We start from the raw sequence: 26856 nt of genomic DNA, 5'->3' as shown, positions 1-26856 counted from the left end.
AACCTAAACGTTTCCCCCTCTGCAGCTCCTGGGCTGCATTCTAGGAAGGTTTTTGTACTTTTTGTGCCCCTTTTTTAAACCAAAATAAACACTTTATAAACTTGTACCTTTCTGTTTAAAAATCTTGTTAATTTTCCATGGGGGCGGGCCGTGTGGCGTCCGTTGCTGTAGCTTACGCCGTCCCCCATGCTCCAAATCATGCCTCATAACGCCGCCCACTGCGCCGAGGTCCCGTGCACGCCGGGACACCTAGTGACGTGGTCGCATGCACGAGAGTATGGGCGGCGCTGTGATTGCATCGCAAGTGCCCGCCCATACTCTCGTGCCCGCCCTTTCCCCCACTGCCTCCAGCGTTCTGCGCCGGCCCGACGTCACCTCCTTCCCATCGTACCCTGCAGCAGGAAATAGATGGGAGGAGCGGAGCACAGGAGAAGCAGAGGATCTGAGCGACGTACAGAGGGGCGAGCGCGCACACGAGAGTATGGGCGGGCACTTGCGATGCAATCACAGCGCCGCCCATACTCTCGTGCCTGCGACCACGTCACTAGGTGTCCCGGCGTGCACGGGACCTCGGCGCAGTGGGCGGCGTTATGAGGCATGATTTGGAGCATGGGGGACGGCGTAAGCTACAGCAACGGACGCCACACGGCCCGCCCCCATGGAAAATTAACAAGATTTTCAAACAGAAAGGTACAAGTTTATAAAGTGTTTATTTTGGTTTAAAAAGGGGCACAAAAAGTACAAAAACCTTCCTAGAATGCAGCCCAGGAGCTGCAGAGGGGGAAACGTTTAGGTTGAAAGCCAAATTCCTGATGACAGGTTCCCTTTAAGTACACCACATTGGAAGAGGAACATGGGAATGTCCCAGGAATCTTAGTTCTGTGTGGGGATCTGTATCTGGTCTTGAGTCTTGAAAGCTTGCAATGTAACATCATTTTTTTTAGTTTGCCATTAAAAGGTATCCCAACTACAAGATTATAAATTTCTCACTGAGAGCAATTAATCATTTTTCAACTGGCTAACACCGTACCAAATTTTTTTTTTTTTATTTCTGTTTAATTCAAGAGACACTTGCTTAGAGACAGATGGATTTTACTTAATTCTTCTGAAATAGCTGTTAAACTTTTGTTCTTTACATGTATCTCATTTCAGGACAACTTGTAGAAGAATTTGGATGTGTCACTTCTGGGGTAGCTGGGGCTGCTATTTTTTAGGATGGGCCTTCCCAGCCTGATAATACCAGCCCAAAGAGTTCTGCTTTACCTGCGCTTATCAAAAATTGGGAGACCACATGTGTTTTTTGTTTTTTTTTTTTTAAATTCTGTTTGCAGAGCAATAGTCCTGCTCTTACCCACATTTTGCTTCCTTATTAGGACCCCCTGGCCCTTACTAGGACCATTTTTTTTTTTTTTCCCAGCACCAAACTGTCCCCATTGACACTTAGGCTGGTTTTAGGTACATGTGACATCAGTTTTTAACACTGATGCCACACGTACCCATGCTATTTTCTGTTACTCGCATGTCTGTTTTCACACTGACCGTGTGACCTCTCATGACCCCGCATGCACACACGCAGGCATGTCCACTTTTTTTCCTCCGGCAGCATGGGTTTCACATGGATCGTACACTTGACGTGATCCGTGTGACGGTACCGGAGAAAACACGGGTCTTTTATAGAAATATATTTTCTATATTTACCTGTATCTAGCGTTGCTATGTCCGGCTCTGCTGCCTCCTGCTCCTGACCCCCGCTCATTATGCTCACTGAATAGTCAGTGCAGCGGGGATGTGTCTGTGTCTCTGTGGACCAGTGTCTCTGTGGACCAGTGTCTCTGTGGACCAGTGTCTCTGTGGACCAGTGTCTCTGTGGACCAGTGTCTCTGTGGACCAGTGTCTCTGTGGACCAGTGTCTCTGTGGACCAGTGTCTCTGTGGACCAGTGTCTCTGTGGACCAGTGTCTCTGTGGACCAGTGTTCTCTCCACTACCTGTCACACGTATGCAGACACGGATGTCACACGTGTGACCATAACATGCATGTGACTGGTACCTGATTAAACACGAACGTCTAAAACCGGTCTTATATGGAGTTTGGATTGTTAGTCCCAAACTGAACTGAAGTTTCAGCTGAGCACAGCAGTCGCAAACTTCGCACGGATCTACTCATTCTTAATCAAAATATAAATTAATACGATTGGTAAACAGCATAACAAAGATTAAAACTGGCGTTACACGCTGTGATCTCGCTAGCGAGATCGCAAGCGATCGTACCTGCCCCCGTCGGTTGTGCGACACGGGCATATCGCTGCCTGTGTCGCACAACCTCGCTTACCCCGTCACACTACTTACCTGCCCATGCAACGTCGCTCTGGCCGTTGATCCGCCTCCTTTCTAAGGGGGCGGGTTGTGCGGCGTCACAACGACTTCACATGGCAGGCGGACAATAGAAGCGGAGATGAGCGGGACTTAAACATCCCGCCCACCTTCTTCCTTCCGCATTGCCGATTAAGGCAGGTAAGGAGATGTTCGTCGCTCCTGCAGTGTCACACACACCGATGTGTGCTGCCGCAGGAACGAGGAACAACATCGCTAACATCCTGAAAATGATTTTGTTTCAGGACGACCTCTCCACGGCAAACTATTTTGCCGTCTTTTGCGATCGTTTAAGATCGCTCTTAAGTGTTACACGCTGCGATCTCGTTAATGACGCCGGATGTACGTCACAAACAGTGACCCCGACGATAATTCTTTAACGATATCGTACGTGTAAAGCCCGCTTTAGTGTTTGTGTGTTCACAACACTGCAATAAGAGGGAATCTAAACCGATCTAACTAAAAAATGGTATCTATAAAATCCTCAGCACAGGGTGCAAAATGTAAGCCATCACTTAGTCCCAGATGTCAAAAAATAGAAATGTTATGGTGCTCTGAAAATCCCTTTTTTGGCTTGTCTTTTTTGGGGGTTAAGTTTTGAGGTACTTTATCATTTATTTAAATGTGTGTTTTTGTTTATATTAATGGATAACAAGTTTCAATCTATTGGTTGTCTATAATGGAGTGAAATGTTTCATTTGTTTTTTGGATGTATTGAAAACTAAAACTTCCTTTTTTATATTCTCCAGTTTCCTGCACCTTCCACAATGTCAGCATTTTGTGTTACCTTCACTCTACCTTGACAGCCGTAGAGTCTCTGAGCCGTCCATTGTTCCTTATATGCCTGTCCCTCGGGTTGGCCGTAGAATTTCTGAACCATCTATTACACCTTTACGGTCCGCTCCCTTTGAACATCAGCGAGTGCCTGTTCAATTACCCAGAGAAGATTGGGCACTTGCACCAGAATTTGTACCACGGAATGCAGGTGATATTGTAGACAGATTTGTGTTACCAAAGCCTATCACTTTGTACATTTGTTTCTTAACCCTAGAACGAGCAACCATAGAAATCAACCATAGAAAACAAGTAATCTAGCAGGCCTGCGAGGCCCCAGGTATACGTTCTAGGGTTAAATTACCGTATTTTTCGGACTATAAGACGCACCCTGGTTTTAGAGGAGGAAAATGGGAAAATAAAACTTTAAGCAAAAAAATGTGGTCATGACACACTGTTATGGGGCGAGGATCTGCTGCTGACACTTTTATGGGGGTAATGTCCCCAAATTCTCTACTAAGGTACCCCTTCCTGGTAATGATCCTCCTGCCTTGTACCGTGTTTCCCCGAAAGTAAGACAGTGTCTTACATTCTTTTTACCCCCAAAAGTGCCACTGTCTTACTTTCGGGGTATGTCTTATATTGGAAAAAATCCCACAGCAATCGCAGCAAGTCTCCATGCAATGTACCGTATGGGGACTTGCCGCGATTGCGCTCTAAGTGTACCGCAAGTTAAGGAAACTTAACCACCAGCGGCTGCACATGAGGGCACTGAGGCTGTGTGATTTTGTATGTTGTCCATGGTCCTGATGGACCACGGACAACATTACTGCAACATTTCAACATTCGGTAGCCGAGCGTTCAGCTGAGCGCCCGACCGCCGGCATGTGTCAGCTCTCAGCTGAGCGCTCAGCCGCCGGCATGTCAGGGCGCTCAGCTGAGCGCTCGACCGCCGGCATGTGTCACCTCTCAGCTGAGCGCTAAGCCGCCGGCATGTCAGGGCGCTCAGCTGAGCGCCCGACCGCCGGCATGTGTCAGCTCTCAGCTGAGCGCTTTGCCGGCGGCATGTCAGGACTCTCAGCTGAGAGCTGTCACATGCCGGCGGCATGTCAGGGCGCTCAGCTGAGCGCTCGGCCGCCGGCATGTTAGGGCGCTCAGCTGAGCACTTTGCCGCCGGCATGTCAGGGCGCTCAGCTGAGCGCTGTCACATGCCGGCGGCATGTCAGGGCGCTCAGCTGAGCGCTCGGCCGCCGGCATGTCAGGGCTCTCAGCTGAGAGCTGTCACATGCCGGCATGTCAGGGCTCTCAGCTGAGCGCTCGGCCGCTATAACTGTACTGTAAAGAAAAAAAAAATAAATAAATAAATTTTTACTATGTCTTACTTTCGGGGTACGTCTTACATTAGCCGACCCCCCCCAAAACCCCCACTACGTCTTACTATCGGGGGTGTCTTACTATCGGGGAAACACGGTATATGATCCTGCTATAAACCCCCATCCTGCTCATATACCAGCATCCTGCTCATATTCCCTCATCCTGTTCATATACCTCCATCTTATTGATATACCCCCCATCCATCCTATTGATATTTCCCCCATCCATCCTGCTCATATTCTCCCATCCTGCTCATATTCTCCCATCCTGCTCATATTCTCCCATCCTGCTCATATTCTCCCATCCTGCTCATATTCTCCCATCCTGCTCATATTCTCCCATCCTGTGAATATTCCCCCATCCTGTGAATATTCCCCCATCCTGTGAATATTCCCCCATCCTGTGAATATTCCCCCCATCCTGTGAATATCCCCCCATCCTGTTCATATACCCCCCCCATCCTGTTCATATACCCCCCCATCCTGTTCATATACCCCCCCCATCCTGTTCATATACCCCCCCATCCATCCTGCTCATATACTCCCATCCTGCTATATGCCCCCATCGTGCTCATATACCATCCTGGTATATGGCCTGTATCCTATAGCACAGAGAAAAAAAATAAACGTTTATACTCACCTTTTCCTCACTCCCTCCAGCACCGATCATCTTCCTCTCAGCGGCAATGACCTGTGTGTGTGGAGCCGTTCCCCTGCAGCACGCAATGTCTTCCTGTCTGTGCCGATCAGCTGATAAGCTGACCGGCACAGACAGGAAGACTGCTCCACACACTGGGACGGGTGAGTACACTGATTCACTGCACCCCGCGCTGATGATGATGATGCGCGGGGGGCAGTGAATATAGCCGCACATGATCACTCCAGGCTGTAATTGCCAGGGGTGATCATGCGGACCGGCTCTTTACTATGCGTGCATCCCAGCTCATCCTCGACGCCCACCTCTGTGTCGGCTTCAGCGCTGAGAGATGGGCGGGAGGATGGGCGTGCATATGTAATGAGCGGGCCCACGTGGTCACGGCAGGCGCTGCTGCTGCCTGCTCGTGCCCCCGATGACCCGCTCCACCGCAGCACCCTCTTCCCCCCCTATTCCCATTATGGATAGGAAATTGCAGTTAGGAGCACTGATGATGTCTGCAACGTACCTGCCAGGACTATGCGATAGTTAGACATCATGCATGTGTTATATTCATTATATGCAAGAGTGTTGTGCTGGACAAGCTCTAACAGAACTGACATTTTCTGTTAGAGCTTGTCCAGCACAACACTCTTGCATATAATGAATATAACACATGCATGATGTCTAACTATCGCATAGTCCTGGCAGGTACGTGCAGACATCATCAGTGCTCCTAACTGCAATTTCCTATCCATAATGGGAAAGTCTTCACTAGTGATAGGCAGACTCGCAAATAAACGGCTAACCTAACTGGATAAAAAAAAATTCTGGTTCCTGTTCAGAATTGATCCAGATATCTAGCCAAACACTGTTCCCCATATAAGTCTAAGGGGATCAGAATCCATCGATTTTAAAAATGGTGGTAGAAGGGATAGGCTGATGGGGCAAGCAGACTGTACTTAAGTGCCGGCGCAGCTGTAACTGCTTCCTGGCGGCTCATTCTCTTCTAGGGCTGGTCATTTATCTTCATTGCATATGCACTGCTTTCCACACCCACGGCATCTGTGATTGGTTGCAATCAGACGCGCTCCAACGCTGTCAGCAGACTGCTTCTAATCAGACGCTATGTGCATCTATAACCCCAATTTTGATACCCAGCCATTAAAAAGCCTGACAACTGGGGTCTGGTATTCTCAGGCTGGGAGACCTATAGTTATTGGGTGCTCCAGCCTAAAAATAGCAGCCTGCAGCTGCCCATTGGATGCAACTTTCCCAGCTCTTCAAGATTGCCCTGTTGTGTTGTCAATCGGGGTAATAAGGAGTTAATCGCAGCTCACAACTGCCACTAAGCCTAGATTAGTGATGGGGAGGAACTGACATCCCCTCAATTACTAATTGTAAATGAAAGTAAAAAAACTGAAAAAAATATTTTATTTGCAATAAAATACAAAGTCTTTAACCACATTAACCCCACACTATTTACTGTGGATTTCAGGCAGAGACTGACCCATAGCAATCAGCAGTGACATTACTCTGGTGAGTTAAGCCACGGACTTTACTGAGGTCAGGTTACCTGTGGTCACAGATGGAGGGCCATGGGAACTTCCTGCTGTGCTCTCAACTTACCTGAGGGATGTCACCACTAATCGCTGTGGCTAAGTCTCTTCCTGAAGTTAATGTGAGGTAATGACCACATACTGTGACTTGACTTCAGATGTAGCAGAGCTAGAATCGTCATGGGAAGTCGTGTGGATTGTTGGACTTGCAGGGGTGTTTTGGGGGGTTAAAGTGGTGAAAGAGGGGTCTTTTGTACTCATAAAGGATTTTGGTTTTGCGGGGTTTTTTTTTTTTTTTTAGATTAGTAATGGGGGTTCTCAAACTCTTCCCATTACTAAGTTAGGGTTTAGCAGCAGCGGTGCGCTACAATTAACCCCATATTACACAGATTGCCACCACATCAGGGCCATCGGGATGAGCCAGGTGAAGTCCCAGGACAGTCTCCTCTAATGGATGTGGCAATATTGGGCAGCTATAGGCTGCTCTATTGAGGCTAGGGGGCCCAATAAGTAAGGGTCTTCCAAGCCTGACAATACTAGCTCCCAGCTGACAGCTTTTATCATGGTTGGGTATCAAAATTAAGGGAGGGGACCACTTTTTAAAAATGTAAAAAAAAAAAAAGTTTCCTGCTATTTTGATACACAACTAAGATAAGTGCATGGTTGGTGGCTGCAGCCTGTAGTCGTATGATTTATGTGCTGGGTGTCATATGGGGGTCCCTACACCAATTTTTGTTTTTACTGTACTATATAAACCAGCAGACGTGGTCTGTGATTAGAAGCGTCACATGCTGTCACTTTGCAGTCAGACACTCCATGCCATCAATCACAGATGCCGGTGGACGGGGAAAGCAGTGCATATGCATGAGCCTAATGAGTGGCCCTGGAAGTGAATAAACTGCCAGGAAGCTGTGCTTGAGGCTTGGTAAGTACAGTCAGCTTGCTTCAGTTTTATTTTTCTTACATTTTTTATTTTTTTTTTTTTCTTCAGAGTTTCTGCATCAATGCCCAGAATTCCATGAGAATTCCGGGTCCACCACTCGGGTACGTTTGAAACCACACGGATCCTGACTTTTACAGTCCAGGTCTGCCCATCACTAGTCTTTACTGAATACAAATTTTACCTCCAGAACTGATAATTTTGATAATGACTTATCAATTCTGGCAGAGAAAGAAGCAAATTTGTCAGTTAAGCAGCTTTGTAAATATATCTTATTTTCATGTCTACTATTGACTTATGAAATGATTAACATTTACTCAAGAAAATGTTTCTTAGGTCTTGTCAGATCTACATCTAGCCCGATACTAATGGGTAAATCAAAGGAAGTAGAATGCCAGAATGAAACAAAGCAGCAAACGCCTTTGAAAAGGGTTAGTGTTGTCATAGTTATCATGAGCAGCTGGAATTTATTCACATATGACAAATCTTTAAATTGTCTTGTTGCAGGAGGATTCAAGCCTTCAGTATGAACGCAGCAGGGATGTGGTCTGTGGTATTTGTATGGAAAAAGTATATGATAAGCAAATGGTGGAAGAGCAAGTATTTGGAATTCTGCCTAACTGCAGTCATGCCTACTGTGTTGGATGTATTAAACGTTGGAGACAGACTCGGGACTTTCAGAATGAGGTTATAAAGTAAGTGTCCCAACAGGGACTAAGCTACTCTTATAATTTTAAAGGGAATCTCTCAGCAAGTTTTTGCATGTAATCTGACCTCACCATAATGTAGGAACAGACCCCTAATCCAGCGATACTTCTTTTGGTATACGGGATGCAGCAGGCAGTCTCAATTTTATCTGCTGTATATTTAGCAGAGCTCAGTTTTTGAGCTGTGTAGAATTCTGGCTAAGGCTATGTGCGCACAGTGCGTTTTTCGCGGCATTTTTGCGTGTTTTTCGGGTGCCGTTTTTGGCCTCAAAACTGCATGACTTTGCTTCCCCAGTAAAGTCTGAGTTTTCAATTTTGCTGTCCGCACAACTGTTTTTTTTTTTTTTTTTAAGCTGCGTTTTTTAGCTTAAAATAAAAAAATGGACATGTCAATTCTTTCCTGCGTTTTTCTGCGTTTTCCCCCCATGTAATGCGTTGGAAAAACGCAGAGATCAAAAACGCAGCCAAAAACTCACCAAATTGCGGTAAAAATGCATGCGTTTTTTGCCACTGGTGCGTTTTTGTGCGTTTTTAGCTGCCAAAAACGCACAAACGCAGCGTCAAAAAAACGCAGTGTGTGAACTTAACCTAAAACAGTTTTCTGTGTACGTTGTATAGTGAGAACTACTAATCAATGCTGAGGACATGGTTGAATGCAACTGCACGTGCCAAGTTGATGATCTCCTTATTATAAAATGCTGATTTGTATTGAAACAATAGGATAGAGCAAAATACCCTACACATCCGAAAAGAGTAAGTAGCTGGGCAATATAAAATGTAACTTTTTAATAATTCATTAAAATATGGGGGAACAGACACCTGTGTAGAGGTGTCATTTGTGCTCTGTTCTAGTGAAGCTCCCCTGTTAAGTTTATAACAAAATGTGTGGGGAGCCTCAAGCACGCCATCTGCGGGTCAGCAATTAAGGGGTATGGTGTAGCTATGCATGATAGCTCCCCCTTGGAGATCTAGCAATTATGATACAAACCTCCTCGCCACACCACTATGCACCACCGGTGAGATCGTTCTAATATTGTCTTATCTAGACTATTTCATGTAATGGGTGTTAGTGATTTATATTGCACCCCTTTTCTAGTTATATAGAGGTATCTTTTTTTGGTTAATAATTTAGTCCTGACACTCTGGTGTTTAGTCACCTTCTGGACTTGTTACCATTTCATCCTGATATTTGCTTGCACCCTAGAGGCACCATTGTTGCCTGATTGGCTATCCAGGATCATTACAACATTGCCTCACTAGATCAGGGTGACTGATTTGTGGTTTTGTTTTCTGTTCCCCTCTATTTTAATAAACTTTTAAGTTAAATTTTATATTACCCAGCTACTTACTGATTTGTATTGAAACTAGCAAAACACAGATCAGTAAGTGACACGTCCCTGTAATCTCGTTACTCCTACATTATGGTGTTCAGATTACAAGGCAAAATTCTGCCATCAGATTCACTTTTAAAATTAAAAGCCTCTGTTAAAACCATACAACTTTTTACTTGTTAAAAACCAAACTGATTTCCTTAACTCCAAAAGGGGATGCCCAGAGTGTCGTGTGAAGTCAAGTTACTTTATCCCACATAGATATTGGATTGAAGACTCTGATGAGAAAGCAAAGTTGATTGAGACTTTTAAAGCAAAGACTAGGTAAGCTGTTTTTGTTTTTTTTTTTTCTCCCATTCCCCACACCCCCGACTAGATAGCCATGAAGCCTCTAGTTTTTAGTAAAGTCGGATTTTTTTTTTTTTTTTTTTTTTTTTTTTTTACATGGTGTTATTCAAAACTGTAAATGAAGCAAAATTGCAAAAAAATTCTGCAATGGTTTGTTTTTTTCAGCATCAAGCCAAAACCAGGACTGGGTAAAGAAATGCAGAAGTGGTGCATATTTCTTTATACTTTTATACTTTTTCCTCTTGATTGTTCCACTCCTCCTAGTTTTCACTTACAAATACTAAAGTAAACTTGCCAAACACTCAGTGTGCACGTGGCCTTAGTGTCAATTGTGATTCTCCAGATCAGTGTAATTGCACTGATAACATACTCCCTCTACCTTTTCTCATCCCACCCAATTATGGAACTTGAACCTGTCTTGCAGTATACAGAAGAAAAGTTACGGTCACGCACTTAAAATGCTGTTGCCAGTGATTGACCAGCAGTTGGCGGATCTGGTCTCCACCTGCTGCTGTAAAAGGCAGATGCTGGCCGTGGAAAGCCTTATTCATAAGTTAGTATTTTTGGACAGGATTTAATCAGTATTCAAATGCTAAAACAAGGAGTGTGTCCAATACAGAACAGGTGGCAATCCTTCAAATGGTTTCTCTGAATACCAAAACCAGGAGTGGAACTTATTCACGTCAGCATTTTTTGCATCAGTGTTTGTAGATTCCACTCCTGGCTTTGGCATGAAGAGAAACTATAATTGACAGTTTGACACCTGTTCTGTGTTGGAAACACTGTTTTGGCATAAGTACAGACATGTGAACAAGGCTTAACTTTGCATTTATTTGCCAGGAATGATTCAGGCTCAGCTGCTGAGCCTGCATGAAAGATTTTGACCCAAAATTGGGTATACCCAAAACTTAATTTTAAAGGTTCATCGGGGGAAATTCCCAGATTATCGGATTGCGTCTGCTTGTGACAAATGGCAATAAGTATGTTTTGAGTAACTATTTCTGAAGAGGCCTTTTAATTCACACTTTCTTCTGCAGTAAGATCTGCTGCCGATTCTTCCTTAGGAGCAATGGGCACTGCCCTTTTAAGTCTGATTGTATCTATCTACATGACTTGTCACGTGGTCAACGACATGGAAGGAAGGATCGACGGGCTAGTGGCTCTGCACTGGTGAGAATACTTTATTTTATTATATCTAGAACTGTAAATGTAGCATTCCTGCAGTTATGGTAGTGACCAGATCATCTTGAACAGGTAACTAAACTATAGTGTCTTGTATGTTTTTAATTTTACAATACACACCAATGTAGTGATCTACCAAAGGGACACATTCAAAGCCCTCAAGGTTGTTTTTGTTTTTTTTGTTTGTTTTTTTTTGCCATGTAAACAGGGCTGTATTTAGAGTTCATGCTGCCCTAGGCACTGTCAGTGGTGGCGCCCCCTTCTGATCAGTCAGATTAAGGCTATGTGCGCACTAGAAATGTGTATTTTCTCAAGAAAATTTCTTAAACTTCTGGGAGTGAAAGATTTCCGGACCTCCGGAAAAAATCCGCACCAAATCCGCATGCGGATTTGCCGCGGAATAGCCGCAAATTTGCCGCGATTTTCCCGCGGGTGGTTCCCTGCGGATTTTGCAGGCTGTACTGCCGAAATCCGCAGGGTACCTGCGGAAAAGAATTGACATGCTCATTTTCTCAAGAAATTTTCTCGAAATTCTTCTCAAGGAAATTTCTTGAGAAAAATCCGCACAGTGCGCACAGCTATTTTTTTTTCTCATAGAATTTGCTGGGAAATGTCTGCACAAAGATTGCAGACATTTCTCAAGAAATTTCCGCGGCAAATCCGCACTAGTAAAACGCACTAGTGCGCACAGAGCCTTAGGGTATGTGCACACAGCATTTTGTTTTCAGACAGATCCACGCTGTAACCCGCCCAAAAAACCCAAACTCTAAAAAATCAATTCATATACTGCAATGTAAAAACAACTTGCTGTCCATATGTTCAGTCTTTGGAGTTTTTTTATCTTTTTTTTTTCTTTTAAGCGCGTCAGGTTTCCTCAAGCCGCTAAAAGTGACCAGTCAATTATATGGGCGGCTGCTGCTTGGATGCCACTTACTAGTTTATTTAAAAAAAATAAGTAAAATCCAGTAGCTAAAAGATGTTGGGAAAAAAACAAGCCACAGCAAAAAAAAAAAAAACATTTGCTTCAGGATAAAATGATGACTGTCCTGAAGTGTATTCTGTCTGAATAACTCAAGTACAAGACGTGTGCACATGCCCAGAGACTGCTCAGAGCCTTCAGATAGTAGTTAAGACCTCCATACACATTAATCTAAAGTTGTCTAAACCAGTCAATATTGACAGGTTCTGCTGACAGTCCACTGTGTATGGGGGCTCTCAATTCTGATTGTCGGGGGGAATAAGGATCAAGCATGTCCAAATAGAGTGTAGATCCGATTATCCTCTAAATGATAAGCTGCTGGCACTTATAACACTTGGCAGAATGAGGGCTCCTGTATATGGGAGAGCCGAGCAAGATAGGTGTTTAACAAAGGATCAGACGATAGTGTATGGGGGCTTTAGTATTACTTATTAGGCCGTGGCCACACTGGGATTACTGCGATCCCCTCGCATGACACTCGGCTCACGCTGGCAGTATAGCAGAGCCGAGTGTCACTGTGACTGAGGTCCGATCGGACACCGGTCTACCGCGAGTGCAGTGAGATTTTTCTCTCGCCCCATTGACTCAAATGGGTGTGAGAGAAAACAGGATCGCATTATAGTCTCGGCATGCTGCAATTGTTTTCTCGGTCCGATTAGGGCTGAGAAAATTGCTCATGTGCGCTGACAGGCTAATATTGGTCCGAATGGAATGCGTTTTTTTTTTTATTGCACTCCGCTCGCACTGTTTTTCTTGCCGTGTGTCTTAGGCCTTAGGCTGACAGACATGCAGATAGCTGTATTTTTAGTCCAGCACACTGTCCTATGTTTTAGGATCAAGACAGATAAAGATTACAACATCCACATGACTGTCATCAGAACCACCATCAGTACAGTAATACATCACTAAAACCACACTAAATACAAGAATACAACACTAAAACCACAGTTAGTACAGTAATCACCAGAACTGTCAATACAGTAATAAATCACCAAAACCACCCTAAATGCTATAATACATCACCAAAACCACCATCAGTACATGACTGCACTTGATTGCTGTACACAGTTGGCAATGTAGTGTCAGGTTAGACCCATATACACATATGCATTGCATGAACGTACAAATCCCAGTATGTCCTTAACAATGGTAAGGAGATGCTGGTAGTGGTTACTAGCCATCATTAGCTTGTGGATCATATAGGAACTACAATACTAATTAGTCGAAGGCAGTAGACGTAACTTTTGGAGGATATCTTATATGTTTAGGTCCATTAATTCTGAGGAGATTAGTAAGGGCAGAGGTGGGCATCATGGGGTGTACTTGAGACTCCCACCAATTGCTCAAAAGACCTCTTAAGTGCACAACTCGGGAGACAGGACTATGAAATTCTACTCCTGGCATCCATTCTGTCTGCATGTTCTGGTAAATGGAAACACTTGGGGCCACGTTGGTCGGAGTCCCCAGCAATTGGAAAATTATTTCCCATCTCAAGGATAGGGGGTTAGTTTCCAATGTGAGAACCCCTTTAAAGCAGCATTAACACTGCAGCCAAAGATGGGGAAACTGATTTATCTAAACAGTGTCAATCACCCGATGCATGAGCAAAAACTTTCACTCGTCAGGTGAGATGATTTTTAAGCTGACTGACAGGGAATCTGTCACCCCAAAATGACACCTAGACTGCAAAAATATTATGTGGGACGTGGTCCATGGAGAAATAATCCCACCTATAGAGTTTTTAGTTTAAAAGGAACCTGGTCACGTCATTTTTCAATATTAAAGTGCCCCAAATATCTTGTTAGTCAGAAAATGTGCATCACTTACGTTGCATCACTAACAAGACATTGGGGGCAGTTTAATATTGAAAAACTGTGCAACAGGTTCCCTTTATTATTTACTGAAAAAGCCACATTTATTTAGTATGAAAATGAGGACATTTCTGCGCACTCTCAGCGCGGCCTAAGCTTTGGTGCACCATTACCACCTGAGGCCCTGTGCGCACTTGGCCGTTTTTACCCACGGTTTTGCTGCAGAAATTTCTTGAGAAATGTTTGAAATCTTTCTGCAGACATTTCCCAGCAAAATCTATGGAAAAAAAAAAAATAGCTGTGTGCACACTGCGTTTTTTTTTCCTCAAGAAAACTCTTTGAAGATTTTCTTGAGAAAATTTCTTGAGAAAATGTGCATGTCACTTCTTTTCCGCAGGTACCGGCGTTATTTCACTCCATTCACTGTAATGTAATCGCGAAATACCGGGGGTATACCGCAGGTAGCAATTGATGTGCGGTATACTCTCGATTTACCTGCGGTAATGTTCATCGCTGCCTGCGGTTTTGCAGGAAGTGATGTCATTATGCCAGGAAGAGGAAGCGGAGCAGAGCATAAACGCACACGTCACACTCACTAGACGCCGCACAGAAGCACTTCCGTGTGACCTTCAGGTGCCCATGTAGCCTGTGTCCCGCTCCAGCCCGGCGGCTGCCTGCACTGCAGCGTGTCAGTGTCTGCCCGCAGTATTGGCAGCTTGTCACGCTGCAGCGCAGGCAGACACTGACACACAGCACTGCGTGCAACCGCGGGGATGCCGAGTGCTGCTGTCAGGAGGTGAGATGAGATCATTACCTGCTGTGACTATCTCCTGCCTCCTGACGTCACTGCTGTCTATGCCTGCCTCGCGAGCGGCCCGAGACTGTCACTGGCGGTGACATCACGGGCTCTCGCGATACTGCTGACAGCGCGGCGGGCATAGAAGTCAGTGACAGCGCTGATGGCAAGACTGCAGGAGATCATCACAGCAGGTAATGATCTCATCTAACCTCCTGACAGCAGCGCTCGTCATCCCCTGCAGTGACCTGGGCTGACCTATTGATGTTGGCTCAGGTCACTGCATTGCTCTCCCAGCCAATGGGGAACATTCTGTTCTTCATGGACTGGGACAGTGACTACGGTATGGATCACCGAGGGAATCTCCCCCCCCTTATTGGATTACGCCGGTCCAGGATTTGATTGATTGTTCTCGTCAATAAATTGGTGAAAGAGGGAATGTGGGGGGAGGGTTTTTTCAAAAAAAAATTTTTTTTTTTTTTTTTTGCTTTTTATTTCTTATTGAATGGGTTGATGTCGGGTATCTGATAGACGCCTGACGTCACTAACCAATAACAGTGGACCTCCCTAGTCTGAGAATATCAGACCCCAGCTGTCCGCTTTACCTTGGCTGGTGATCCAATTTGGGGCGGACCCCACGTTTTTTGTTTTAAATTATTTATTTAATGTAAAATAACAGCGTGGGGTGCCCTCTGTTTTGTATTACCAGCACAGCTGCATACTCCAGTGTCAGTGCTGTGTTCTGATGCCTGGATCCTGTCTGCAGCTGCCACTTGATGCACCTGGAAGTATAGCAAGTGAGCGGCTCCAGTGGGGAGGGGGACACTGTGCTGTGATGTGCTGTCTGCTCACTTCAACAACCTTCATCCTTAAATCTGCAGTCAAATACAGGCAGCAACCAGTTGTCAGAACATACCTGCAGTCACATTGTGTGTGCACTCACACCGACACTGCAGTCACATTGCATGCGCACACACGCTGACACTTGGAGTGCTACTCTGCTCCTCCAGTGTCAGGACACGTGCAGAAATACTAAGTGATTTTAGACAGCACTGACTCTCACCAAAGGACGTCTGTCAGTTAAGAGGGACTGTCTTTAGTATGCAAATAGGAGGGTGCACCGCTGCACCAAGACATCGACCGCACCAGGGGGGACAGAACCGTCTGCATATATAAAATAAAATATTAAGTTAAAACTGTATATGCCAGACCGATGTCCCCTGTATAAATGTGTATGCAGATTAATTGGCATTTTGGGAGTAAAAGATTTCTTTAAAATGTCATTGCTCTTAGCAACACATTGTCCTGCGTCTCCCAAGACTTCCCTCTTGTCTGGTCTGCTACAGCACATACAGAAACTGTGCCCGTACAGGAAATGTCACCAGGTTTTTGCTCCCCCATCTGAGAGCAGCATAATGTAGAGACAGAGCCCCTGATTCCAGTGATGTGTCACTTACTGAGCTGTTTACTGTCATTTCCTCTGCTGCACATATAGCAGTTACACAGAGCTCATGAAGATACTGGACTACCTGTAGCACACCAAGTAGTCCTGTAATGATGATTTACTGCTGATTAAACAGTGATTTTAGCAAAACTACACTAAGCAGACCAGTAAGTGATACATTGCTGAAATCAGGATTTCTGCCCCTACATTATGCTGCTCTCAGAATAGGTGGCAAAAACCTGGTGACAGATTCTCTTTACGACAAACCGTTTCAATATAATGCTGCTCGCTAAAGAGTAACCACCTTAAGTAAGCCCAAGGCTGTGCCCAAGAATAAATAATTGCCCAGCACGGAGCTCACAGCACAAAAAATGACCCCATACCGTGTCACTTATAGTATACAGCCTCTACATTCTCTCCTATAACATTTCCACTACACTGCTCCCTTAAATGAAAACCCCCACTGTCCTCACCACTGAATTATACCCTCCAGACCTTCCTAATTTATGAACTATGACCCCCACTGTCCCCACCTCTCCGTGCAGCACCCACTTCACTGTCCCCCTCATGCTGTCCCCACTTCACTGTCCCCCTCATGCTGTCCCCACTCTATAATGAGCCTTATGCTTTGCATTCAGTATACCGAGCCCTCCCAGGCTCCTGAGCGCTCCCCCTGCTGCTCCTTCTCCATATCAAGCCCCCGCCATACCAAGCCCACCATGGTGCCCCTTCTCCATACCATGCCTCCCATTCTCCATACTGCAACCCCCATTCGCTAACTGTCTACCACCCTCATTTTCCACGCTCCCCCCATCCTCCATGTTGCGCCCCCCATCCTCCATGTTGCGCCCCCCACATCACGCTCCGCGCCCCCATCCTCCATGTTGCGCGCTCCGCGCCCCCATCCTCCATGTTGCGCCCCCCACATCACGCTCCGCGCCCCATCCTTATTGTTGCGCCCCCACATTGCGCTCCGCGCCCCCATCCTCCATGTTGCGCCCCCCATATCGCGCTCCGCGCCCCCATCCTCCATATTGCGCCGCCCCACATTGCGCTCCGCGCCCCCATCCTCCATGTTGCGCCCCCCACATTGCGCTCCGCGCCCTCCCATCCTCTATATTGCGCCCCCACATCACTCTCCACGCCCCCAATCCTCTATATTGCGCCCCCACATCACGCTCCATCCCCCATCCTCTATATTGCGCCCCCCCAGGCAGTTTGTTCGGCGCTGTCTTCGGCTGTAAAGCACCTACCTACTCCAGGCTGAATCTCCGGTCCTCTGCGTGAGCGGCGGCGGCTGAATCGCCGGTCCTCGGCGGCGATAGCGGCGGCTGAATCTCCGTTCCTTGGCGGCGGCTCCATCTCCCGCCCTCCTCTGCGCTGCGCTGCTTCACGCTGCTGTGACCTCTGCAGAGCGAGCGCACAGCCGTACGTCGGGGCAGGGAGCTGATTGGAGCTTTGCTGACCCGGAAGTACTGGCGCGCTCATAGCTTCATTTATATTTGGGTGTCTGATAGACACGAATATAAATAACTGCAGCGGCCCCCTCCCTCCTCCAATAAAGAGTTTGGATGAGGGAAAAAAAAATGTAAATTTTTTTTTTTTTTTTTTTGTTTCGGTCATAGCGCCGCCCCCTGGAAAGCGCCGCCCCAGGCACGTGCCCTCAAGTACCTAATGGTAAATACGGCCCTGCATGTAAATAAGACAGCAATTGGTAATGGAATTCACCTGAAGAAATGTATGTATTTGTGGCATGCTACAATGGGAAACGTATTTGCTGATTTAGCAAGTTTTCACACTTGGAAAGAATGGAGAGGTCTGTAATTTTAATCGTAGGTACACTTAAACTGTTACAGACAGAATCCCCCAAATTCAGAAAATCATTGTATGATTTTTAAATTGCATTTTTTTGCATGAAATAAAGTATTTGATCACCTACCAACCAGCAAGAATTCTGGCTCAAATACCAATTTTTTTTTTTCCTTTTAAGGAGCTTTTCCTTTTAGAAGCCCTCCTACTCTGCACTCATTACTAGTGTGAAGGGTACCTGTTTGAACTTGTTACCTGTATAAGACACCTGTCCACACTCTCAATCACACTCCAACCTGTCCACCATGGCCAGGACCCAAAGAGTTGTCTAAGGACACTAAACAAAACTGTAGACTGGCAAAATTATAGCCCTGCACAAAGGCAAGCAACTGAGTGAGAAGGCAATAACTGTTGGTGCAGTTAAAAAATGAAAGAAACCCTAGGTCATTGTTAATCTTACTTGGTCTGTGGTTCCATGCAAGACCTTTCATTGTGGGTTAAGGATGAATCTGATAAAGGTCAGAATCCGCCCGAACTACATGGGAGGACCTAGTCAATGACCTAGAGAGACCTGGGACCACTGTATCAAAGGCTAGTTAATGATACTGCAATTATGGATTGAAATCCTGCAGGGCACACAATGTTCCCCTGCTCATGCCAGTACATGGCCAGGCCCATTTGATGTTTGCAAATGACAATCTGGATGATCCAGAGGAGGCATAGGGGAAGGTCATGGTGAGGAGGTGATACCAAAAAGTTCTATTTTGGTCTCATCTGACTACATTTGGAGGAAGGAGTACAACCCAAGAACACTGTGCAAACTGTGGAGCATGGGGGTGGAAACATACTTTGGGTGGTGCCTTCTGGAAAGGTAACAGGATGTCTACACCGTATTGAAGGGAAATGGATGGGGTCATGTATTGTAAGATTTTGGCCAACAATCTTTCCCTCAGTAAGAGCTCTGAAGATGGGTTATGGCTCGGTCTCCAGCAGGAGAATGACCCAAAACACTGGCAGTGGAATTAAGGAGTGGCTCCATAAGCATTTAAAGGTCCTGGAGTGGCCTAGCCAGTGTTCAGACCTGAACCCAATAGAAAATCTTTAGAGGGAGCTGAAAGTCTGTTGCCCCGTGATAGTCCCGAAAACCAGAAGGATCTGGAGAAGATCTCTATGGTGAAGTGGGCCAAAGTCCCTGCTGGACTGTGTAAACTTTGTAATTGGAGGTCAGATGTTTCTTGTAGTTCTTGACAAAGGTTTCTTATACAGATTAAGCTCTGTTTTTCTATTTTATCAAACACATGCAATAAAATGCAAATTATTTATAAATCATGTATTCTGATTTTCCATTTATTTTTTTTGGGGGGTAGGGGAATTCGATCTGTTCCAGTTGAGTACCTAGAGTAAAAATTAGATTCTTTTGTAGGTAAAAAAAAAAACTTGCAAAATCAGTGTATCTCATTTCCCAACTGTATATCTAATGCAATCTAATCTAATCTAGGCTTCTGATTAATTAAATGCACATTCAGAAATTGGTGTCACATATCACGAACTAGTGCGCCTAAAATGTCCTTGGTGTTAAAGGGAATGTCACTATTTAATAATTTTATTATATATTGTCAACATTCCTCAGCACTTTCCAATAAAGTGGGAACAGCTACAAAAAAACATTACAAAGTAGTACATAGTTAAACAGTTACAGGAGCACTGAGCAGGGCTGTGGGGTCGGTAAGCTAAACCTTCGACTCCGACTCCTCAATGTCCCTTGCTGCGACTCCACGACTGCGACTCATATTGCTTATAGTTAAGTGAAAAATGTATTGTAGTACATGAACATGTGTATGTGAACATCAGACATTTAATAATTTTGTTAAAAAAAATCAAGATATTTGGATAAAACATAAAATATACTTATTAAAATACAACTTTAGAACACAAACTGTAAATTGTAAATATGTAATACACTATGTAATATACAGAAGATTACGTATGTATTACAATGTATTACATATTTACAATTAGTTTTTGTGTTTCAACGTTGTATTCCAAATATATTTTATGTTCTAAATATCTTGATTATTGTATCATAAAAATGATTAAATGTCTGATGTTCACATTGTACTACAATAAATTTTTCACTTCACTATAAGCATTATACTAAATGTTGTTTAGTATGTTTTTGTTAAACTGTTTTTTGCCACTTAGTGTATTACATAGTGTTATATATAACACTAAGTGGCAAAAAAACAGTTTTCAACAAAAACATACTAAATAACATTTGTGCAGTCTATGAATTTGTTCTAAGAAATAGAATTGCTTCCATCAGATCCTCCTTCATAGATGACCTCAAATCTGACCTAATAATTTTAAGGCTAGAGAACAACCTCTCTACAGTAACTTGGGTTGGAGGCAAAGCTGTAACCACATGGGCAACATCTCTAACAATTTCCGGATATAAAGAAATTGCCTAATGCAGTCAGTTTTGATGAACAGTTACATTTTTCTATTTCTTTGAGAGCAAGTGAAAAATGTTACTGAAATCTGGTCAATCTGCTAGCTATAGGAGACTGAGTGAAATCTTTTTCCTAGCGGCAACGCTTTGCCTGCTCCATGTCATCCAAATACTTATCAAAGTTAAACTCCTCATCTGATGAGGATGAAGATATGGCAGCAGTAGCACTGTCAGGCACCAAGTCCTCTTGCGCCTGGCAGTCCTGTAGCAGCTCATCCTAACTGCTACCTCACTCAAAGCTTCTTTTCCTTTAGTAAGCTGTTGATCATCAAGCAGTATATGATGACTTGGGTCCACATAAACAAGAATTTTATTTTCCGATAGCTGTGTCTCTCTCCGTTGCATTGAAGCAGAAATACCATCTGTGATTAAACCTCCTCTTTGGGACAGGCAAAATAGCAAGTTCTTCCATTCCCTTATGAAAATGCCAGGAGTTAAATCCTCAGCTTGTAATTTTTTAGTCACGGTAAATGGGTGATTAAGCATTTCCTTCAATTCAGCCACCTGTGTCCATTGACCTTAATTTAAGCTTACTTGAGGGTTCACCATATCTATAAAACTATTTTAGTTCAAGCAATCGCTCAGTCATTAAATAAGTGCTGCCTCACCGAGTGGCTTGATCAACAATTGCCCCTTTCCCAGCACGTCTCTTAACGATGGAATCCATTTTAGGGGTTCTGGCGGCAATAACCAACTTCCTCACTTTTCCAATTAGATTTCCAGCATGTCCGCCCAGTTTCACACATCCGGCTTCTCGCCGGTTTGGCGGATGCGGCACACGCCAGTACAGTACGATAGTGCAGTGGCAGCGCCACAACTTCCGGGTCACATGCTCCGGTCACATGACAGCATGTGAACTGCGTTTGTCACGCTGCCACTGTACTGTATACACTGTACTGGAGTGCGCCGCATCCGCCAAACAGGCGAAAAGCCGGATGTGTGAAACTGGGGTCCGTCTTGCAAGACTCTCGTTGCCAGCTGCAGCGTGCGCACAACACAGCGCATGTGATGAATTTGAAAGTGTTTTGAAGCAGCTTCAACAAGATCATCTAATCCTAAAGTATCATTTTGCTGTTCTTCTGTTATAATATCTGGTTGTTCCTCAGTTACATGAACAAAACTGTGGCCTTCCATCTCACACATACTAAATCCGAAATTTTCTTCTAGCTGTTGTTCATTACTCTCATTCATCAGTTTAATTGTACTTATCAAGTTTGAAGTATTGTCCGTTACAATGGCAAGAACCTGTTCTTTTTTGAGTTCATAGTCTTGCAGAACTTTTTCCACTAAGGCCTGGAGAAACTGGCTAATGTGAAGAGCTTTACTATCTCTTACTGCCAGTGTCTTGCTAACAATTTTTTTTCTTGTCACAAACATATCGAACATTGATGGCAAAATAATTCAGTGGAATGCAGTGACTCTGGCCATCCCAGCAAAGGCAATGGGTTTCAAGATAGGACATTCAGACACATTGTTTTGTGAGGATCCTCACAAAGAATGTTTAGGTCAGTTTGTGTGGCCTTTTTCGAATCTGCTTTTGCTATTGAAAGCATTATTTATGAGCTCAAAAACCTTTCAGGTGATGCGGTTTTTTAAAAAGCCAATCTGCTTTTGCAGCTGACAAACGTATCCTCCAAAAAACGCAGCAAAAATGATTTGTGTGAATGCAGCCTTAGATCAGGAATAGAACAGACATTTATAGGACATTTCATAATTTTCCCAAATTCCTATGAAAAAATATTCAGCACATTCTGCATTGCACTACTGTCCCCAATTTATTGTATATTTTAGGAGTCGGTGCATTTTATTCCGACTCCACCAAAATGAGCTCCAACTCCATGACTCAGACTCCACAGCCCTGGCACTGAGGGCCCTGCTCACAATCTACAAGAAATAGGGGGGGAGACACAACGTCAAGTGCTTGTCATGTTGTCATGTATGGTCCAGCCATCATTATAATAGGGAATTTCAAATACTGAATGAACCAAAGGCCATTGGTTACATGGAGGATGTGGAGACAGCAACATCTGACACAAGGTGGAGGCATCAGTGAAGTGGCTGGACAGAAGGATAAACCTGGCTGCTGGATTCTGGAGGGCTTAAGGAGAAAGTTTGGTAAGAGGGGGACTGATTAGTAGAGGGTTGCAGTCCTGAGAATGTAAGGGTATGTGCGCATGCTACGTTTTTGGCTTGACGATAAAACTGCACCCTCTGGCAGACTTTGCCAACTGTTAACACTGCTTTTGATAAACGCATGCGCTTTTGTTAATGCGTTTTGCAAAGAAGAAAAAAAAATAGCTAGAATAGATAGAAAATTAGATAAAAAGAATCGAAAATATAGAATAGAAAGCAATAACTTAGCTTGATATAGGGATGGCTAGGTTGGCAAAAGGTATTTTTTTTTTTTTTTTGGGAGGGTAAAAACACATATGGGGGGAGGGTGGCCCCCCCGTGTTTTTTTTTTTTTTTTTTTTTTTAATCCAGCGCAGACAGCAGCAGCTGCAGGCTACAACCCTCAGCTGTCTGCTGGTTATATACATTTTCTAAAACCAGCCAAGGTACAGCAGACAACTGGAGGCCAGATATTATTAGGGTGGGAAGGGCCATCGTTTGGCCCTTTCCAGCCTAACAATAGCAGCCTATAGCTGCTCCAGAAGTGGCGAATCCATAAGATTTGCCAATTCTGGCACTAGGCCCAGCTCTTCCTCTTACCCTGGTGCTGTGGCAATCTGGGTAATGAGTTAACAGTAGCCCACAGCTGCTTGTAAGCCCTAGCTTAGTGATGGCAGGCATCTGAGACACCCCCATCACTAAACTGTAAGTGAAAGTAAATACAAATACCCCAAAAAACCTTGTCTTGAAAAAAGACAAAGCACTTTCACCACTTAACCCCCCCCACCCCACCCAAACACCTTTCCAGGTCCAAAGTAATCCACTCAAGGTCCCACGGCTTTTGAGCTCTGGTACATCCCTGTCCTGTCACAGCAAGCATCATGGGGCATGACTGCCTGCTGTGAGCTCAGCACGACTCAGTTGCTGTGTGATCGGCAGCTTGTGATGTCACTCAGGTTAGCCACAGCTTGAGTCCTCCACCTGTGACTGCATATCAGGCTGCGACTGAAGTGACATCACTCAGGTAAGTCCTCCACCTGCGACTCACTTCTGTCACGGCCTGGCTTACAGTCACAAATGAAGGACTCCAGCTGTGACCAGAAATCGACGTCACTGATCACACGCTAACTTCAGTCACTTGGGTGGTTTTCTGTCAGATGGACAGCTATGGCTGCGGCTAACCTGAGTGACGTCACCGCTCATAGTGCGACTCACTTCAGTTCCTGCAGGCTGTGTTCTATGGTGCTCGCAGTGCGTGTCAGATTTTACAGTGCTAGAAACATCATGGGACCTCATGTGGATTACGTTGGACCTGGTGGCGTGTTTGGTGGTTAATAAAGTGGTAAGTTTTATGTTTTGTTTTTTTTCAAAGTGTTTTTTGGGTGTTTTTTATTTCCTTTCACTTACAGATTAGTAACGGAGGTGTCTCATAGATGCCTGCCATCACTAACCTAGGGCTTAGTGCAGCTATGGGCTTCCATTAACCACTTATCCCAATTGCCACCACACCAGGGTAATTGGGTAAGAGTTGGGTAAAGTGAGGCTTTATCTTGGCTGGGTATCAAAAATTTGGTATGGGGGCACCGCATTCCAGTGTTTTGTTTTTTGTTTTTTTTTTGTTTATATATTTTTTTTTTTTTCTCTAAGATATAGACTTGCCCACTAGCATCCGTGATTGGTTGCAATCACAGCTGTCCCTCAGTGTAATGAGTGTGTGCCGTGAATATGTATTGGCCTAATGGGCAGGTAGGGAAGAATGAGAGGCTGCCGGAGCAGTGTGATTGGTGGGCATGAAGCAGAGACAGATTTTCACTCCTGCAGTGTATGGGGTTTTGTTTTGTATGCTGGAACAAACTGGGTGACCCAGTGGTTTTTGTGACAAGAACACAGGTACAATGCATACAAAATGCAACCCATTTACCATGCATTTTGCCATAAATTTTTCATCCCCTTCATTGAGTTCTATGGGTGACAAACGCAAAAAGAATTGACATGCTTCAGTTTGGGGTGTTTTTTTTTTTTCCTTTAAAGATTTTGACAGATATTTGACAAAACGCTGACAATCTGCAACGTGCGCAGATTCTGCTTTCTCATGGACTGTGCTGGGGAAGCAAAACCATGCAGTTTGTCATTGACACTGCAGTTTAAAATGCGACATGCGCACATAGCCTAACCATGACCGTTTTTGTACTTTCAAAGGTGAAAATCTGTTCCTGGAGAAATTGCTAGGTTTTATGTTGCTCTCTGATGGTAGCATAAAGTAGTGACTGGTACCCTGTGCATTGTATTACGTGGTTTGATTTAAGTGTTCATCAAATACCTTTTTTTCTTTTCTCTTTCCTTCCCTGCAGCTCTGAAACATCAGTTCATGAGCTGAGAAAGCCCTCCTCCAGCACCTGCTGCCAGTTAACATAACATATAAACCTGTTTTGTTCGTTTTTTTTTTTTTTGTTCATGTGGTTGTTTCTGTACAATGTGTAAGAACTAAGAAATGGCTTTAAGACCATGGCATGTGAGGGGATTGGGTAAACAAATCCCAACGGGTCTCTGCAGTTGGATTGCACAGTAGGAGACCAGAGGACTCTGCAGTGCTGCAGAATTAAAGGGAGTCTGCTGGCACAGAATGACCGATCAAACCAAGTACAGATGCTCGGTTGGGAAGGTGCAGTTAAATGTTTGCAAAGTTAATGTGTTTTTTATTTATTTTTTTTTTATCTCTGCCTTTCTGTTGCACCTAGAGATGGGTGGGATGGTGCACTTAAATGCTTAATGAGGGTACAGAGTGCATGTACTTGGTTTAAACAGCTGTTCTGTGACCTTTTTAAAAATTCTGCCCTTAATGCTTAATGTTTGTAATTATTGCATAACTGTTTCTGTTGTCAAGGAGCTTTTTTTTTTCTTAAGTGTTTGGGACTGAACAGCAATAAAAGTACAGTCCATGGACAGATTGTAGTTTTTAATTTGTGTTTTTAAAAAAAAAAAAAAAAAATGTAGATCATAACATCTTAAATTGTACGTATTTCAAACTTTCACAGTCCTACACTCAGCTGGTAGGAATATATGAAGAAGACTTCAGTGAAGGAAAAGACCTTGACCTTCTGCAACAATTTCTAACCCTGGCTCTTATTGAAGATCAGTATGAGCTTGACTTGGAATTTCCTGAAGTTGAAATGCTGGGAGACTAGTGATTCTGAGTGATGTTCTATGTTTCGAGGGGTTGGACAGCTCCTTAATGCACTATGCAACAAGTAAAGACTGCTTCTCTTACCCCCCCCATCCACATGTGCTGTTCAAGGGTTTATCCATGGGCCGGCAACCCCTTTTAATGCTTCATAATTTTTTTTTTTTTTTCCTGATAACGGTATTTTGTAAATTGTTTATTGGAAAAGGATATTGCGCACATTCCTGGGTTTAACTTTGGTAGTGCTTTCCTAGCAGGCCTTTAAAATAGCCCATTGGTTCTTTAAAGCAAATCCATACTCTTAAATATTTGGAAAAACTATTAAAAAATAATTGTTATAAAAAAGTTAAAATAAAAAAGTGTGTATTTTTCTTATTTCTTCATTATGACTGTACTTGTACTGTTCATCAGGTCTGTGGAGTCAGTAAGCCAAACCTCCAATTCCTCAATTTCACAGATTCAGACTCCAACTCTAACATGACTGATAAATTTAATGTAGTAAAATGGTTTTTTACATGTATATGTACAGCCAGACCGCTCTGGCAAAGCTTGAGACAGCTTCCAAATTTTCAGTTTTTCTGATTTTTCTTTTTTATAGGTATATTTTAAAGTAAAATGTAAACTGTTCTTTTATTCTATAAACTGACAACGTCTCCGAATTTCCAAGCAATACATTTTGTATCTTCTGAATGAGAAATGGTCACAATAACAATGCATTGCTTTCAGACACTTCAAATAATGCAAAGAAAACAAGTTCATAATCATTTAGAAACAACAATACTAATCTTTTAAGTCAGGAAGGATTCGGAAATCAATATTTTGTGGCATTACCATGATTTTTTATCACAGCTTTCATGCGTCTTGGCATGCTTTCCACCAGTCTTCCACACTGCTTTTGTGTGACCTTATGTCACTCCTGGGACAAAAAATGTAAGCAGTTCTTTGATGGCTTGTGACTATCCATCTTTCTCTATTACATTCCAGAGGTTTTCAATT

The 26856-nt window shown here is 44.0% G+C and overlaps 1 protein-coding gene across 2 annotated transcripts in view; it reads left to right on the top strand.

Annotated features, from left to right (window-relative positions):
• The window catches only part of LOC142289916 (uncharacterized), a 74029-nt gene extending 47955 nt beyond the window's left edge, over positions 1–26074 (top strand). Inside the window, exons 3-8 of one of the 2 annotated variants that reach the window (XM_075333857.1) lie at positions 3121–3356; positions 7988–8082; positions 8159–8346; positions 9903–10013; positions 11075–11207; positions 25715–26074. In XM_075333857.1, coding sequence (XP_075189972.1) covers positions 3121–3356; positions 7988–8082; positions 8159–8346; positions 9903–10013; positions 11075–11207; positions 25715–25864 — 913 coding nt within the window. In that variant the 3' untranslated portion in view covers positions 25865–26074. Of the gene's footprint in view, positions 1–3120; positions 3357–7987; positions 8083–8158; positions 8347–9902; positions 10014–11074; positions 11208–25030; positions 25104–25714 lie in introns of those variants that run through there. The other variant, XM_075333858.1, reaches the window with a different exon arrangement.
• Positions 26075–26856: the final 782 nt, after the last annotated feature.

The sequence above is a fragment of the Anomaloglossus baeobatrachus genome, chromosome 2 (genome assembly GCF_048569485.1).
Source record: "Anomaloglossus baeobatrachus isolate aAnoBae1 chromosome 2, aAnoBae1.hap1, whole genome shotgun sequence".
Taxonomy (NCBI): domain Eukaryota; kingdom Metazoa; phylum Chordata; class Amphibia; order Anura; family Aromobatidae; genus Anomaloglossus; species Anomaloglossus baeobatrachus.
The sequence above is the reverse complement of the archived record's forward strand: the minus strand, read 5'-3'. Positions and strand labels throughout refer to the sequence as shown.